Source organism: Seriola lalandi, unplaced genomic scaffold (genome assembly GCF_002814215.2).
Source record: "Seriola lalandi dorsalis isolate HSWRI2012SDOR001 ecotype SW California unplaced genomic scaffold, Sedor1 jcf7180002054901, whole genome shotgun sequence".
NCBI lineage: Eukaryota > Metazoa > Chordata > Actinopteri > Carangiformes > Carangidae > Seriola > Seriola lalandi.
The window spans coordinates 4,513,167-4,531,095 of NW_019525453.1; the positions used below are offsets into that span (position 1 = coordinate 4,513,167).

At 43.1% G+C, this 17,929-nt stretch overlaps 1 protein-coding gene across 1 annotated transcript in view; it reads right to left on the minus strand.

Moving 5' to 3' along the window:
* Nucleotides 1–216: 216 nt before the first annotated feature.
* ches1 (checkpoint suppressor 1) overlaps nucleotides 217–17,929 on the minus strand; it is a 60,512-nt gene continuing 42,799 nt past the window's right edge. The window contains exons 4-6 of the mRNA XM_023430119.2: nucleotides 12,318–12,376; nucleotides 5,382–5,490; nucleotides 217–4,214 (exon numbers count right to left, since the gene is read on the minus strand). Of these exons, the coding sequence (XP_023285887.1) occupies nucleotides 3,659–4,214; nucleotides 5,382–5,490; nucleotides 12,318–12,376 (724 nt within the window). The 3' untranslated portion in view covers nucleotides 217–3,658. The remainder of the gene's footprint in view (nucleotides 4,215–5,381; nucleotides 5,491–12,317; nucleotides 12,377–17,929) is intronic.

Below are 17,929 nucleotides of genomic sequence, written 5' to 3' on the forward strand. Positions count from 1 at the left end.
GAGGGAGGGTGACGTGCTTTCTGGTTAGGCTTTGTTATATTCAACTTGAGACTTTTACAGGAAAATGGTTAAATTTGATGCAACCATATACTGCTTTTTCTAGGCTGTTTAAACTACCAACCAGTAATGCTGATATTAATACCAACTCTTTTTCTACCAGTGACTTTTTTTTCCTGTTTAATCCAAGCCTGTCAGAACAGAACAGCCAAACTAATCTTCTGCAACTTGTATTTTTTATTATTGCAACCAACTGGAAGACAATACATCACATAAACATCATTGTAGTTTTTCAGAAAATGGAAAACAAAATAAAACAACATTTATATATTTTTTGCCACGGTATTGGACAACGTTGATATTTACATGTAGTGATGAAATAGGTCTTGAAATCATTCTTTGGCAATATGATTGCACAATAAGAAGAGAATTGAACATTTACTGAAAAAACCAACACCTGGGCGTACTCTGTATCACATCTCACAGATCAATAACAGTTTTGCATTTTGACATCTCTAACCTATGGCTTTCCAATATTCAGCTCAGACAGTCACCGAAAAATAATGGCAGTATTGTAGTTAATTTTGTCAGAGAGAAAACAAAACAGAAAATGAAAATGTGCATAAAAACATCAACAAATAAAAAATGGCAACTACATCTTTTAGAGCATTTAACTGTGTGTTTGGCAGGCTTGAAAGAAACACTTGTTTTAGGGGCTTTTCAGGCAGTGAAGTATATTTCCTTTGCTTTAAAATGTCCCAGGTATATTTTATGTGTTGCTCTGTTTTTCCAGGACGCGTAGGTCAGGAGTTCATCTTTCCTGCATGTCACTGAGTGAGTCAGAGGAAAAAATGGTGGTTGCTAAAGCAACATATACTCCCCTCGACATGCCTCTTGCCAACTGAACATGTTATTAGTCACCACAACAGTGGATTGTTACTGCAAATACAGCAGAGTGCTTGACCTGGGCCGCGGGAGCACTCAGACAGATATCAGACAAGAGACGGATGGCACACAACAAGAACACTGACAGTGTCTCTTTTTAGCCTTTTTTTATATGCCGGCATGGATACCATACAAAATGCAAAGCCAGTGATGCATGCTACAGGTGGCAAAAGACTGTACCAGTGGATGGGACATGCATTTGTTTTCCATCTTGGCTCGCTGACAATCACTCGGTGTCTATTCAGCTTAAACAAAAGCTGTGCGACTCTGCTGCTACAACCAAACCCAGCTGATGTTTTCTCCTACAAAGCTGCTTTTTATACGCACTTCATCTCTGCAGGTGAGGGAAAAATAATACTTTAATGCATTGCTGTTTAAGCAAAAGCATGCCGAATAATGGCAGTGCAGTATTTATATCACTTCTGATGCAAACAACATCAAAGCTCACTACTGCCATTGCCAATTTCAATCAAGTCAATGTCAATGCTAAGTGAGATACACATACATGTTGTAAAGTGGCAAAATATATTAAAAAAAATCTACCTCTGATCTCCAGATTGGCCTCTTGAGATAAATATGTGATAGACTGTATGCAAGCTTGACATCCACAATGGCAAGTAGTACCTTTAATCAAAGGGTTAGCAATACTGTATGTAAATTAGAAAACAAACTTTTTTGTGTCTACATTCCTCTTTCTTTTCAATTCAACTCCCAAGTAGCCTTTTTGGAGATATGAGGTTCTTTCAGGACACCTACAAAGATTCCCATGCCCATCGGATCCATACATTTACACTGAACAATGCTGATGGAAAATAAGGACACATGTACATATACACACAGGAGAGAAATAAAAACAACACTGTTATAAATAAAGACAGGTAACGTTCTGTCAAAACATGTCAGAGACATGACAACAGAGGTACTGAGGGCAGGCAGGCAGGCAGGCACAATGTTAAAGGGTGTGTGTTCCTGGGCGCACAAACTCACACACTCGTGAGAGTTTGTGTGCTGAAATAACACTGGGGTTAACACTGAACACCTAAAAATCACTGTACAGGCAGAAGAAGACGGAAGCCCACCCCTAAGAGGTGATTCAGCTGGCCTACATAGCCTGAACCCGAAGCCCAGAGGAGGCACCCTTGGGCCTCTAATTGCAGAGTGATCTCCCATGTTCCTCCCTGAAGACGTGTCTTGAAAGCCCGCTCAGAAAAACAGAACCCAAAAGAAAAGGAAAACAAAAAAAAAACATAAAAAACAAAACAAAACAAAAACAAAACTCAAAAACATAAACAAAAACAAAAACAAAAAACAAAAAACAAACAAAAAAAACTCCAATATAATCACGGGTATAAGAATTGGCGGCAAAACTTTTTTTCTTTCCTCTAGGATCAAGGTTTATATGAAAATAAGTCATGCTTCATGCTAAATACATCGTTTATCTTACATGATCTTTGAATAAAAAAGATTTGCTTTTTATCTTATTTACAAGCACCCATGCAATATAACTGAGAAAGTCCTGCAGGTCAAATTGCTTCAATTAAGAAAGGAAAAAAATAAAATATTTTCTAACCTTTTTACAGAGTTGTCCACACGGGACAAATTGCTTATATCTTTATGAGGGTAGAGTGAAGGTAAACAGACACAAACAGAAATCTAAACCCACAGTTTATGTATATAGTTCTTTGACATTGTCAAATGAATAGGAAGGTGTGGTAGCTACTGGTAGCTACGATATCTATACCAGGTGTCTACGTCTATGGACAGAAGTACTGGGGAAGTTTAAGGGACGTTTACATTATGCAACAACAACAACAAAATGAAGGAGATATTGCCTCAGACCCGGCACACTATCCATCTCTATGGTGATAAACATGACCATTTTTTTTTTTAAATTTTAATATATCTATTCTTAAATACTATGAGTGCTCTTGAAATAAACCATGTCTTTACCCATGATGCTTTTATTATAAGTGGCGTAAAATAATCTGAAGTGCATGAATATATATCACATTGGGTTTTACAATTATTTTGACACTTAAGGTCATTCTCTCTAGCTCTTCTTTACTACTATGCCTTCTTTTTTTTTTTTTGTCAGCTGTCATATCGGCTACATGAAGCAACCTGGTCGCTTATCTTTGGCACAGTCTCACATTTGTGCTCGTGGATGTAGGAGAGTGATGCCAGCGAGCGGCCGAGAGAGGCTCTAAGTCTTGTTAAATAGGCTTGTCTCGTCGGCTCTGCCATCTTTGCTGGCATCACTGCAAGATTGCTACAGATTCACATAGAAACAAACAGGTAAGACAAACAGCCATCTTCTGTTCATGTACTGTACGCTCCTCAATGTGATTCAGTTTAGTCGTGTTCGACTTGTCCAAATTAGTGACAAAACATGCTTTTTTTTATGGCTTTCATCCCCTTTTAAACAACAAAAACAACAAAGACACATGAGAAATACCCATTGATGTTAGTGTTGCTGAACATGTAGGAAAACATAGATTTTTGATATTGCCACAAATAAGTAGGATTCACCTAATGCCCTGCAGATAGATAGAGGGAGATGAGAATTGTCCGTTGAGACTAATGCTGTTGTAACATTACCTGTTGACCTATTTGTGTATTGTATATGTGTCTGTGTGTTAATGTGTGTGTGCGTGCTTTGAGCTGTATATCGTCTGTGTGTGTTTGCATGACTATGTACTTGTTCTATGTGTGTGTTTTAGTTTCTCAGGGCCTCTTTCTGCTCCTTCTGGCCCTTGGCGGTGCGGTTTGTGATGTTGTTGAGGCAGGCTCTGACCCCTGCCAGGTGGAGCAGCGACCCCGCCGCCTCCTTCATCTCCTCGTCGTCACTCTCCGGCGGCTTCTCCACCGCCGCCGCGCGCCGCTTCTTCAGCGGCAGTGTGTCGCTAATGCCCTTTGCTCGGTTTTTGGTCCAGGGCAAACTGCTTCCTGCCAGAGTCCCAGCTCCTGCCCCCGAACTACGTCTCTGTCCGCGCAGGGGCTGCTGGGAAATGTAGGTAGCGGCGGCAGTGGTGATGTGAGAATCCAGTGGGATCTCCCGGGGCTCGGGTTTGACGTCTGATTGGATCTCCACAGCGATGATGTCGTCATCGTCCAGGGGGGAGGAAGGGGCTGCGACCTGGGAGGAGCACAGCCTGCTGGGGGATTTGGCGGTGCTGTAAGTGTGGTCATCCTGGAGGTCCTCACTGCAGGGCGGAGGAGAGTAGCAGGATGGGCTGTCCTGTCCCCGGCTTAGATAATCTCCTAGGGATGATCTGTATGAAGCGAGGACACAGAGTGGGAGAGAATATTGTTACTCCTGCTGTCACACAGCCAGCCAGGTGGCCTGCCTGCCTCTCAACTCCTCACTGCACTGAAGCCGCTCCAGTCTGCTCTGCGTTTGGCTGCAAAGCAGAAAAAGTTCATCTGATAATCTATCACCCACAAATAGCCCCCTTGGGCCTAATGTGCATATTTCACAGGTCAGATTAAAACCTTGTATCTCCAAAAAGAGTCAGCCTTTCCTTCAGAAATGAGGAGACTCATTTTCAGATTGCCACCTATGCATTTTTCAAATGATAGTGTATTTTGAGCAGCTCTTGTGCTCCCTAAGGTTGTGGAACTTGCTCAGCACATAAAGGACCTTGCAAGCTCTGAAGTCAGATCAACACCGAGTGACGACTCTGCAGCGAAGCAGTTTAACCACTGTCCACTGTACATCAGCTTATGCATTGTATTGCAACACATATTTTACTCTATTAGTCAGGAGACACCTTTCTCTGTAAGGCATTAAAGGACAGGGGTGTATTCAGACAACCAATAAATCAAAAGGAGCTTCAGCAGCGTGCCCTGTCCCCCGGACATTTTCTCCCTTCAGGATGAGAGGGTTAGCATATTAATATCTTATAAGAAAAACATGCACCCCTTACAGTGATCAAATATTCACTGCATACCTTTAGTGAGCCTTTGGATATGTTTAATTCATTATGCAGTGGAGACCATCATACTCTTATGCTCCTATGATGGATGTGCATGTCCATGCATGCTCCGAATGTTTTTTGAATCATGAGGCCTCTCCCACTAATAAACCTGTTTGTGTGTGCGTGTGTGTCTGTGTGTGTCTGTGTGTACGCGTGTGCATGTGAGAGACCATTATATAAACACACCTGGATAAAATGTTCTGCACAGTGGGGAGTGTGTGAATGCCTCTGACTTTCAACACAATAAAGATGTAATTATGTAAACTATCAGTGGAAAGTTTCAGTGAAAGGTCTGGTTAGTGTAGGTGTGTGTTTTTTGTGTGTTTGTTTGGAGGCTACTGCATGTTTGCATGTGGGTGAGGGTGTGTCTGTCTATGTCTGTGCGGGAATGCGTTTGAGCAGGGAAAGCCCTGGCTGACATTAATTATATGGTTGAGGGCAACAGCGGCAAAGTTTACCAACCTTATGGCCGAGGTTCTGCTCCCCACAGGGCTTACAGGTAGGGGTCTGATCACAGGAAAGAGTGCCTGGCTCCTGACGCGGGCGCCATTTTGGATCACACCACGAGGAACTAAAAGAGAGAGCAGGAGATACAGGGACTTAGACAAGATATAAACACAGATCCACGCCACACTGTTTCAAAGTTAATCCTGAGCACTGAAGGAAAACACACAGGAAGCTTCTTCCAAAATGTGTTTGGACCCCGATAAGACCCGGGAGCAGCTCGATGAGCATTCACTGACCGTCTGAGGAGGCCAACAGGGCAATATTGATGAGCAAGGCAAGGTTAAATTGAGCGGGAAAGCGTCATAAATGAGTTAAGGCCGCTGCGAGTCATTCAATTACCAACGACCGCTGGGCTCGGCTAAATCCAGCCTGTCTGATGCTGTGAGCTGAACAGCAGGCGGCTGGAACTTAAAGACGGATAACACAGACTTTCAAATTTGAGAGTATTGACACTTTTGCAAATCATTATTGTAGCTCTACTTAGACGCATCACTTCAAGGTGAACTGCATTCATCATGTCTCACAGTTTACTGTGAAGTAAACAGTTCAAGGAACCGTCAGTCGACCTCCAGGGGAGGATTGTGATGGAAACAGTTTTTTCTGTAGATGAAGAAGTTTCCACAGAGAGTCCATCATTAAGGCTCTGGTCAACAGTGACCAGGCAGGAAGGGCCTTGGTCAGGGAGGAGTCCATGGCTAACCAAGTTTCAAAGAAACTAGAGAACCTGCCAGAAGGACAACCGTCTCTCCAGCACTCCATCCAAGTGCCATTTTACTCTTCAGAACAAACAGGCATATGGCAAACCCACCTGGAGTTTACCAAACACTGCTTTCTCTGGTCTAATGAGAGAAAAAATTGAATCTTCAGGCATTTCATTCTGCAAAAACCAGGTGCTGTTGATCACCTGGCCATCACCTGGTGTCACTACACTGCAGCACGATGTTGGCATCATCGTACAAATGCCACCAAATACAGACAAGTCCTCGAAGAAAACACTAGAGAATGGGGCAAAGATCCACCTTCCTGCAACACAACACCCTGAACCACACTTCCAGGATAATAGACAGGCTTTGGAGCAAATCCCTGAACGTCCTCGAGTGGCCCACCCAAAGCCTGCACTTGAAGCCATTTGAAAATCTATGGGGAGAGCTGAAAATCACAGGTTACTAACGCTCCTGATCCAGTCTGACAGCTGGTAGACGCACGGCTTAAAGCTGCCATCACTGTCAGTGCAGGTTCTACATATTGCAGTGATACTCAGTGTTTGATTTTTAATACTTGTGCAGTTAAGTAATATTAAACATTTTGGGAAATACGCTTATGAGAATTACACCAGATGAGAAGACTGATACCACTCTCTCTTTCTCTCTCTCTCTCTGTGTAGCAGCTGGTTAGCTTAGCTTAGCATAAAGAAACATGTTTATTTGCATTTTGTTTTTTGTACAGATTAAACCAGAGGTAAAAAGTTTAATAGTGAGCTTCAGAGGTGCTGATAGGCAGATTTTGTTTTGATTTCCAGTCTTTATGCTAAGCTAAGCTAACCAGGTACTGGCTATTGTCTCATATTTACTGTACAGACATAGCAAGAGAGGTATCAATCTTCTCATCTACTTCTTAGCAAGAAACTGAACACACATTTCCCAAAATATCAAGCTAAATATATTTTAAAGTTCTGAACAGGTTTTCCTGTTGCCATTATGGATTAGTGAAAACACAGAATGAAAAAAGATGTAAAATTAACCTACTTTACAGAGAATTCATTTAAAAAGAGTTCAGTTCAGTTTCCACTGTGTCCGCTGAGACGCTGGAACATTTTCTGGTTCAGAACCAACAGTGTCTCAGGATATAAAAAAAAGAAAAACACTTCAGAATGAAAACAAACATTCAGATCCTCCAAAATAAAAAAACTGTTTCTTACGCAGCTTCAGACTTTCCATCAAGTTCAAACTCTTGCCTCTGGTTTCCTACTTGTGAAAAAGACCTGACCTGAAAAGACCATTTTCACAAATACAGAATTGACTGTGACAGACCAGAAGGGAGAGCTACGTATACGCTTTCAACACTTGCGAGAGCAGTGAATTTATTTAATATATATTTATCCATTTGAGAAGAGAAGAGAAGAGAAGAGAAGAGAAGAGAAGAGAAGAGAAGAAAAGAGAAGAGAAGAGTGTACGTACATGTCAGCCAACAGCTCTCATTACTCAGGGCTGGCTGCTCAGCACAGCCATCTCTGTTAAAACTAAAACAGCTGTCATTTTCATCTCTGGGGTCAGTTTGCATTTCACAAATGATGACCTGCTGTTTGCTTTGTCTGCTGCAGAAGCATTTGTTAAGGTGTAAATGCTTAAAACGTTTCGCCACAGCTTTTCTTTTTTTGTTTTGTTTTTTTGGAGGGTTTTAAATCTTAAACCAGTACAGTAAATTTATGATCGATGCTATGAGGAGAGATTTAATTCACCCCAGGAACCACAGGCTCATTAAAAACATACAAGTTGTAATGACAAGGCCCCCCCAGAAAACAATCCCACAACGTGTATTTGATTCATGCTTTGACACACAAAGATGAATTATGATGGATCTGTTTGTCGTTTGTCATTGTTGGTGTGTTTCTGTTGCCTTTCCCCGGCCGCCTGTGTCCACAGTAATCTTATTGACTCCAGTTAGTGTGGCTCTGCCCCTGATATCTCCAGCTCTGCTCTCCATAACCTTATAAGTAAGTCCCTGCACAGAGTCTCTTTTGTAATCTTGATCACTCGCTGCATGGTCGTGCGTGTGTGCGCGCGCATGTGTGTGTGTGTGTGTGTGTGTGTGTGTGTGTGTGTGTGTGTGTGTGGGCAGTGCATTAGGTCTCCCCGGGTTGACATGCGCCCACCCCTCCTTTCCCACCTCTCGCTCAAGTCAGGCTTTGGGTTGCCATAGCAACTACTCCCCTTCCACATGCCACAGAGTGGTAGATCATGCATCAGCAGAGAAAGTGATAGAGAGAAGGAGGGAGAGAGAGAAAGAGAGAGAGAGAGAGAGAAAAGGGGAAAGGAAATACCAAGCTCTGTTTGACATGGCCTCTCATAGCTCAACCACACACTCCTGACCACCAGTGTTTACCCTAGATACACACACACACACACACACACACACGCACACACACACACACCTCCACAGCACGAGCACAAGACAACTCTCCTCTTATGTCTGTGCTCTGTATCTTTACCTCCTTGCTTTGCTGTTTGAATTTCTCAGCAAACGCTTCTCTTTGTCTTTCTAATTCCGGCCCCTCTTGTTGATTTCTTTCTCTCTCTATCAGTCTCGCTGTCATTCTATGTATAGTGGTGACTCATATCTCCGACTGAGCATGCATGCTGTCTCTGCAGGTAAAAAGCCTGGGACATATGCTGAGGAGATGAGGTGACAAACTAAGCTGGGAAAGAGTAGGCAGCGCTCCCAAAAGCCTGTCCTCACTCACTGAGATTGAGATGGAGCAAAACATTTTACAAGCTCAAAGCAATAAAAAAAAAAAGAAAAAAAGAAAAGAAAAAACACTCGGCTTGGTAGCAGAAAGCAGGACGTGCTGAGGGAAAAAAAAAATGTAAATACAGAAGAGAAGAGGTGTTTGTCTGCATCTCTGCCTTTTTCCTGGAGAGAAAATATCCTTTAGTCTGTCTTTTTTCCTACGTCTGGTCAGCTGCTCTGCCTTTTCTGTCTGCTTCCTACGTCTTCACTTGCCGCCTGCCGCCCGTCTCCCTGCCTGCCTGCCTGCCTGTTTTCCAGGGCAAGCGAACCCCTCAGCTTCCCTCCCGTCTCTGCTCTCATGTGCCGTATACACACTGAGCCTCCTCTGCTCTCCTGTTAAATGAGTTCCACATGGCCCTGCAGGCTGCAGTCTCCACACGGCCGGCAGAGGAGCAGAGCAGACAGTACACATACACACACACACACACACACACACACACACACACACACACACACACTCTCTCTCTCTCTCTCTCTGAACTCACACACACGCAGTCCAAAGGTTCAAAGGTCACTTCAAGCAGACCTTGAGAACGCAACCGTTTGAAAGTGGCCACTCACTCAGTCAAAACACCCCTCCCCTCCTGTCTATCGGCCTGCTTGGCTGCCGTGTGTTAAACTGAGTACTGAGTCTGAGGGCAGGATGCATACTAATGTTGTCTGACTGACTGGCTGACTGACTGACTGGATTGCTGGTGGGCTGATGTTGCTGGCAGTTTAACTGGATGGCTAACTGGCTTGTCTATCTGACACTCTCAGCTGAGTGTTTAAGTGGTTGGCTGAGTGACATGTGCTATGACTTCCAGGGGTGAGACAAAATAAAAGCAACACTTAATTACTGTAACTTAATAAACGTTTTAAACACGGCTCCAAACATGGATATCATGAATATCAGGCTGGATGCTCAGCAGCCTATTCTGCTATAAATTACATCCTCGCTGGTTGGATTGAACTTTTACATTTCTGTTCTTTGATGCAGTTTGCCTGAGTATTGGTGCATTTTCTATGATCTTCAACTATATTCCCATAAGCATATTAAAAGAAAATCAAATCTTTTGCTCTGCTATTTGGGCAAAGATGATTTGGGATAGAGGCTCATGTTGCTTTGAAAACTTAAAGGGCCACTCCATCGATTTTACACATAAAGTTCAGTTTGCGCATCATGAGGCGTTCGAGTTCTGCCGGTGGAAAAAGTTTTGTCAGGAGGGAGCCAAAAAATAACCTAGAGGATCGTAGAAAGCCTGTGTTACAACCTGGAAGCATGAAAGTTTGAGTTGCATTATGGGAAACGCTGGGTGTTAAAGTGTTGATTGACAGGCTTTTTAATGGATAACATAAATAGATGAGTATTTGCATTAGTGACAAAGTTTTTAAGCTACTTTACCTTTATTCCACTACAGATAATAAATATTGTACTTTTTACTCAACTACATAAATTTCAAAACTATTAGTTACTAGATAGATAGGTGGATAGATAGATAGATATATTATAGTATTGCTACTTTTATCTCAATTTTATTTCTTTATTTTAAAGGAGCAGGACTCTTCCACCACTGCTTTTAGAAAATTACATTTAATCATCAAAATGTACTTAAAGTATCAAAAATATTGGCAGCAATTATCCTGTCAGTGTTATATTATTGTATATTGTAATATTGGATTCATGTTATTGATGCATTAACATGTAAGCAGCATTGTAATGATGTAGCTGGTTGAGGCAGAGCTAATAATAACAGTTTTATAGACTGTTTGCTGGTTTCACTTACTGTGTAACAATGCATCATATTTTATAGGCTGATTATAGGTTACAGTGGAGCTGTAGTGCAACATATCCCCATGAAATGTAATGAGTACAAGTACAAGGAGTAGAATAAAATGGAATACTCAAGGTTCAATCTGCTGCTTTCTAGCTGTCTGCAGGTGCAATAAAAAACATCCTCCAAAAACAAATACACTGCAATTAAACATTTAGGAGGTGGTCAATGTTTCTGTTGGCTTGGATTCACACTTTGTTTGCAGCTGACAGGTTAATAAAGACTTAGAACTGGCTCCAAATAAATCCAACTGAAATTAGGCTCCTTTTAAAAATAATAGCAGGTGACTTCAGAACTTAAATAAAATAGGAAGACTTCATGATTGAATGATGAACTTTAGGGGTTGTGGAGGTGGAGTGATGGGTAGGGTTGAGGACACAGCTGCCAGCCATTGTCCTTGTGTTCATCCTGAGCCAGTGCTGGGCCACAGGGAGAGGCAGATTTCAGCCCACATCAGCTCAGAGCGGAGCAGCTCTGAAAGCTCTGGGAATGGGAGATGGAAGTAATAACACAGGGCACTAACAGCCCCAAACTCACTCTCTCTGGCAGCCCCCACCCCCCCCCTCGCCTCTTTTTCCTTGTCTTTGCCTCTGGCTGACTGCCACAACTTTCTTTCTCCCTGCTGCCGCCTCCAAATATCACACCCGGGCATTCTGCACCCTCTCTCCCTTCAGAAACACATTACACATTTAAAAAGTTTCTCTTCTCCTGTCTCGCCCTGTCACGTGTGCGCTCCGAGTTCCTGACTGTCTCGCTCACTGTCTGTCTATCTATCTGTCCAGCTGCTCAGACACATCACTCTCAGACTGTGTGTGTCTAGGGGGAGACCAGGTTTTCAGCCGCTCTCTCCAACCTCGGCTCCTTGACCATTACTACTCCATTATCAGCGGCAATGGAGGGCGCGCCGCAGACGCCTAATGTATCCATTTCCCCCTCCATTTAGGACTCGGCAGCCCAGCGAGCTCCCGGAGTGCTCCCTGATTGGGATTGAATGTCCATTTAAACTGCCGTCCAGCCACCAGGGAGGAGGTCGGGAGGGGGGAGAGGAAGAGGAGGAGAGGAGGATAGGAATAATGAGAAATACAGGGAAAAGGTGTATGAGTGAAAGAGTGAGACTATATGCTGTGTTGAATGAGGAAAGGAGGCAGGGGGATATCTCCCCAGCTTCTGATTTGAAGATGGGATTTTCTCTCCCCCTTTTCTTCTCTCTTTACCTCTCTCTCTCTCTCTGTCTCTTACTTTGTCTCCATCACTCCTTTTTTTTTTTTAACCTTCAAATACGCCTCCGTAGAAAAAACATTCCTCCTCTGGCGCCGAGCCAAGTGTCAGAACTCAGCGCTCGGTATTCTCAAGGTGCGATTCTAAAAAGAGGGATTTGGAATTGAGATGATTGGAGTAGGCACATCCATAGAGGGTGGAGGGTGGAGGGAGGGGCTGGTTTGGGGTTGAGGGGTTGTGGGGCGGTGAGGAAGAGAGTGAGTGAGAGAGAGAGAGAGAAAGAGATAGAAAGAAAGAAACAGGCAGGAGATCACACACATACAGTACAAGACTTGCAGAGGTGAAACGGTACCTTGTAGGAGAACTCCTCCGTTCTTTCTGAAGAGGGGACTCCCCGACCACAATGGTGGACTAGAGGGGAAAGAGGAAGAAGGGATGGAGGGAGTGAGGTGGAGAGAAAGAGAAAACTGGTCAATCATTTGATCATGTTGCAGCAGCCAACCAGCCCAGCAGGCTTCATCACGAGGCAGATAGCAAAGCAGGAATTTGAGCCCATAAGCCAGTGGTTCTGATTATAGTGATTAGATTCCCGGGTGTCCCACTGTTGCCATTATTCCCTGTGATTACCTCAGAGAATTACAGCCTCGCTGCTGTAGTCCATGGGGGTAATTTCTCATGACAACCCCCCACCGCCCGCCACTGGTCCATTCACACACATTCAAATAAAAAAAGAAAAAAATCTCATCATCAGCGCACACACATTTAACACACGCTCATGTCACACAGGCATGTTTAAGACGTGCATATAGTGTGACACATTAAAACACACGATGCAAAGACACACACACACACACACACACACACACACACACACACACACACACACACACACACACACACACACACACACACAGGAGAAGAAGAACACACAAAGCCGGGGATTCAGTTTACGTGATCATTGCACCACTAATGAGGGAGGTAATGACGGCATTTCTCACATAGACAGAGACATCTTCACTCACATACACACACACACAAACACACACACACACACACACTCACACACACACACACACACACACACACAAACAAACACACACACACAAACGCACAAGAAGACAAGAGATACAGTTCTGCTGGTGAATCCATAATTTTAATACAGAAGGAGAAAAATGGAGGGATAAGGATGGGGAGAGAGCGAGCGAGAGAGAGAGAGAGAAAGAGAGATAGGATGTAGGAGCTTTCCCAGGTTGAGTGGTCTTTAGTTCCCCATTAGGCAACATGTCTGACTGCTCCTTTCTTTCTCTCTCTGTGGTTAGACAGGCTGTTCTCAAACACAGTCAGTGTGTGGCTGACAACATACATCTTGGTCATATGTACACACACACACACGCACGCGTGCACACACAAACAGGAGAGAAAACACCTGGGGATGCTGTGAACTCTGTAAAAGCAACCCACTCGTTTCCACTCATCAGGAGAGTTTCCTTTGTAATATGATTCCTGTTTTATGTTCAGCTAAGCTGCTGAATGAGAGGATTTGGACGTCTGCACTTGTGATGTGGCTCTCACCTCACCAGATGCAGGGAAAAGATGGACTCACACACACACACACACACACACACACACACACACACACACTGCTGCATGCAGACACACACACTTACTGTACATGTACACACACACACACACACACACACACACACACACACACACACAGAGCAACACGAAAAAGCAAAAGCAGAACGCAAATTTCAGCCCTGAGCCACCTGCTGTTGCCATGGAGAGTTGCCACATTGCGTTGCCACGGCGATAACATATTTTTCCTGCGCTAACAGCCTGTCTGTTTTCCCTACCACCCCACCCCCCGCCCATCTCATTCTCCCCCCTCTCGCTCAACCCCGCTCCCTCTCCCCTTTTCTCACTCTTTCTTTCTGTCTCTCTTCCCATCCGCTGTCTCTCTCTCTCAACAAATGGCTTCACAGTGCGACAGCACCTGCCTTATACTACATGTGTTGCCATGGCGGCGTTCCCGTTGCCAAGGCAACCCTGTACATTTAATGTAGTAGGCGAGGGACTAAACTCGTGGCAGACGCTCACCCCCCCACCACCACCAACATCTCCCCTCATCTTTTCTCTGCGAGTGAGGGGAGAGGGAAGGTGGGGGGAAAGAAAGAAAGAGAGAAACGGAGGGAGAGAGCTCCTCCCCAAACCCATTGAGACACCCTTCTCTCCTTCCATCCATTTTCCCCTCCCCTCCTCCTCCCATCCAGATGCTGATGGGGTGTGAAGGAATGCACCATGGAGCTGACCTCCTACCCAGCATGCTCTCTCTCCCTCTCTCTCCCTTCCACACACACACACACACACACGCATACACACATGCACACACACACACACACACACACACACACACACACACACACACACACACACACACACACACACACACACTTGCACATGTCTGACACATCCACATGCACCCATTTAGAAATACATGTCGCACATAGGATACATACATCCACACACACAGAGTTGGACTGAAAAACATAACTGCACTGACTCGTGCACACATGCAGATAAAGACGCACACACGGACACACGTGCTGGAGCAAACTGCAGGTGGGGGTCGACTGGCGCGGCGTGAGTTATTATGGTCCATGAAAAACCAAGAGGTGTAAAGCTACAAAGAGTAGAGGACAAAGAAGCGTCATTGCTCTCCCTCTATCCCCCTCCTCCCTTCTCAGCCTCTTTATCCCCTCTGTTCTCCACCTCTTCATTCTGCCACTTCCTGTCTCTCTATCTTCTCATTCTCTGCGTTCATCGTCCACTTCTGAGTTCTGTAGAACTGCTTGAGACAGTCCTTGACCTTAACATAATAGACAAGCTGTGCAACCATTCACAGTCATTACACTTAATAACATAATATTCTTGAGAGTGAGTGCTCTTGAAAGAGATATTGTGTTATATTGATTGGACCTACTGAGTTCCAAGATACATATAAAGGAAACTGTTAATATCTTATTTAATATTGTGACACAGACTGTACATTTGTGTTTGATCACTTGGTTCATATGGACCATCTTCTGACGAGATTTATTCCCTGATCCTTTAATCTACACCTTAAAGATCCCATATAGTATAATGGTAGATGTCCATGTGTTTGATTATAAAGCAGGTCTAGGTTCTATATTAATACTGTGAAAGTATCAAAGCGCTCAGTCCACAGAGAAATGCACACAGCCTGTATTCAGACACTAAGACTTGAAACGAGCCGTCAGGACTTCTGTAACTTTGTGATGTCACAAGAAAAGCACTCAGCGCTCTAAGCCCCAAGCCCTACCCACCTGGACCCACCATCAACCTTGCAGGATTTGATTTCTCTCAGTGTTTACCTGAAATCTGCTATTTTTAATCGATCACTCAGAAAACAATCAGCCAATCAGAAGAGAGGCTCAAAACCTCCTCTCTTCCGATTGCCTCACCAACCTTTTGTTACTGGAGCTCCAGAGAGAAGCCTGAGAGATGAAATGTAAAACTACACTGAGATGGTTTTTAGTTATTAAAACCACAAAGATAACTTCTTATGGATCAACACTTCAAATAAAACACATGAAAAGTGTAAAAAATGGGACTTTTAAGGTTCACTACTTATACAGTTTCAAAAAATAATCTTGATCTTTGAGCTTTATGAGATGACTTTTTTCATAAGATGTTAAGGCTAAAATCTTAAAAGTGTTTAAGCGTTTTTAATCACTCACAACTTTTAACAAAGAATTTATCTTAACTGAATAGCCTGTTCTGACTCGTAGTGTACAAAACAGTATGTTTTTTTTCTGGTTTTAATAAACAGAAATAATTTTTTTTTTAAATCCCTGGAGCTTTCACTCGATCATGTAGTCTTCACCTGTTTTCTTTTATTATCCCAAAACATTTGAATATGTGCACGTAGACAGATCCATATCCATAACAACTATGAACTATGTTGCAGACTGTGTAATAGTGTCCAAAACTGGGAAAAAAAACTAGTAAGTGGACATTGAGTGGGGATTTTTTCTTTTGAAATGACTAATTCCAAGGACAAGGATGACCTTTTGCCCCATTCATGTGTTTTTTGAGCCATGGTGCTCTGAAACCTGAAGGCAGGATGCTTGTTTGTTGTCTAATATAATTAAAAGTACAAGACCGCAGTTGCAAATTCTGACTTCGTGTGAACAGTGGTCCTATTGTGCCAGCTTCAAAGGGTAATATTAATTCCCTATTGAACCCAATTTTCTTCCTAAATTCACCACTAAGTGCCTTTAAAGTTAGAGAATACATTCCTTCCACACTGCAGGACACTTATCTGTTCTGTATCTGCTTGTTCCAACACAAATGTATTTTTTATTGCTGCACTATTGGATCAAATGGAAAAAGCACAGATATCTTGTGGATAATCATCAATGTGCTTTGCTTATTGAGACTGACATGTTTTATATCTTTGGAAACTTCGGGATGTGGATCCAGCAGCATTTCTGTATAATGGAACAGCAGCACAGTGTTGCTAAAGAGGTTAAAGGACCATACAAGTGGTGGTTTCATGTTGTAGCCCATTAGCTACAAATTGTGCATACTGTACATGCTGTGCATGTACTTTACATTGCTGCTGGCCTGTTTCTAAATTCTTAGACTGATTTTCTACCTTTTGTAAAGCTGCTGGTTTCCATTAATTTAAGGACGATACAAAAAAGTTAACTCACAGAGACTTGAAAGGTGCATGCTATTCAGTCATATGTAACGTTTGGAGTTCATAGTTGTCGAAAAGCAGTGACATTTTTGAAGGCTCTCCTTTTCAAGGATTCAAAGATGCTCTGATATCTGAGAGTCAAAGAGAGGCGCTTTCGCCTGGACAAAAAGACACAGAAAACACTGACTATGATGATGGTCTTTCTTGCATTAAAATTAGTTTTTCACCAGCTCACGCTAAAGAGTTTGATGCTGAACTGCACTTAAATGCACCTGACCCCTGCTCATAACTGCAAACAACTGTCATGTGTACAAGGAAGGCAACAAAAGAGTTCTCAGTCTCTGCAAGTCTCAGGTTGATTCTCATATTGTGAAGAAATGAATGGAAACTAAAGCTGCAACACCGATTAATTAATCATCAATTAATTTAGCAACTTTTCTCACAAACAATTAACCATTTTATTAATTTTTTGAAGTAAAAATGGCCACCATTCTTTGATTGAAGGTTCTCCACTGAGAGGATTTAGTACTTTTCTCTGTTTTAAATCACCCAAGATATTTGACGATGTCACCTTGGACTCTCGGGAAACATTGATGGACAATTTTCACTTTTTTCAGCTAAAAATAATTAATCAATCAAGAAAGAATGATTGGATCACTTGACAATGAAAATAATTGTTAGTTGCAGTTATAATGAAAACTGATGGCTGCTGGGAAGGTTAGATAACATGTTTGTACAGCTCCCTTTGTGGGGACCCGTCATTGACAAAAATGCATTCCCTTGCCCCTTAACCTTACCTTAACCATCACAACTAAATGCCTAACTTCAACCCTTACCCTTACCTTAACCTAAACCTAACTCTGACCCTAACCCTTAAACCAAGTCTTAATCCTCAAACAGCTTTTTAAAGTTGTGGGGTCCAGCATTTCAGTTCCCACAAAGCACCAGAAGTATAGTGGACACCATGAACATGGTTAAGACAAACAAACAAACAAACACACACACACACACACACACACACACACACACACACACACACACACACACACACACACTGCACGCTCCTCAGGTGCTGCATCATAAGGGACCTCAGCTCCATTCTAACCAAGAAATGGACTCTCCTCAGTTTCTCTCTCATTTCCCACTGTGTGTCACAATGCAAATGAACAACCTCTCCTCTCTCTCCCACTCCTCCCCTTCACTCCCCCCTGCCTCTGCTCAGCCCCCTCACCCCACCC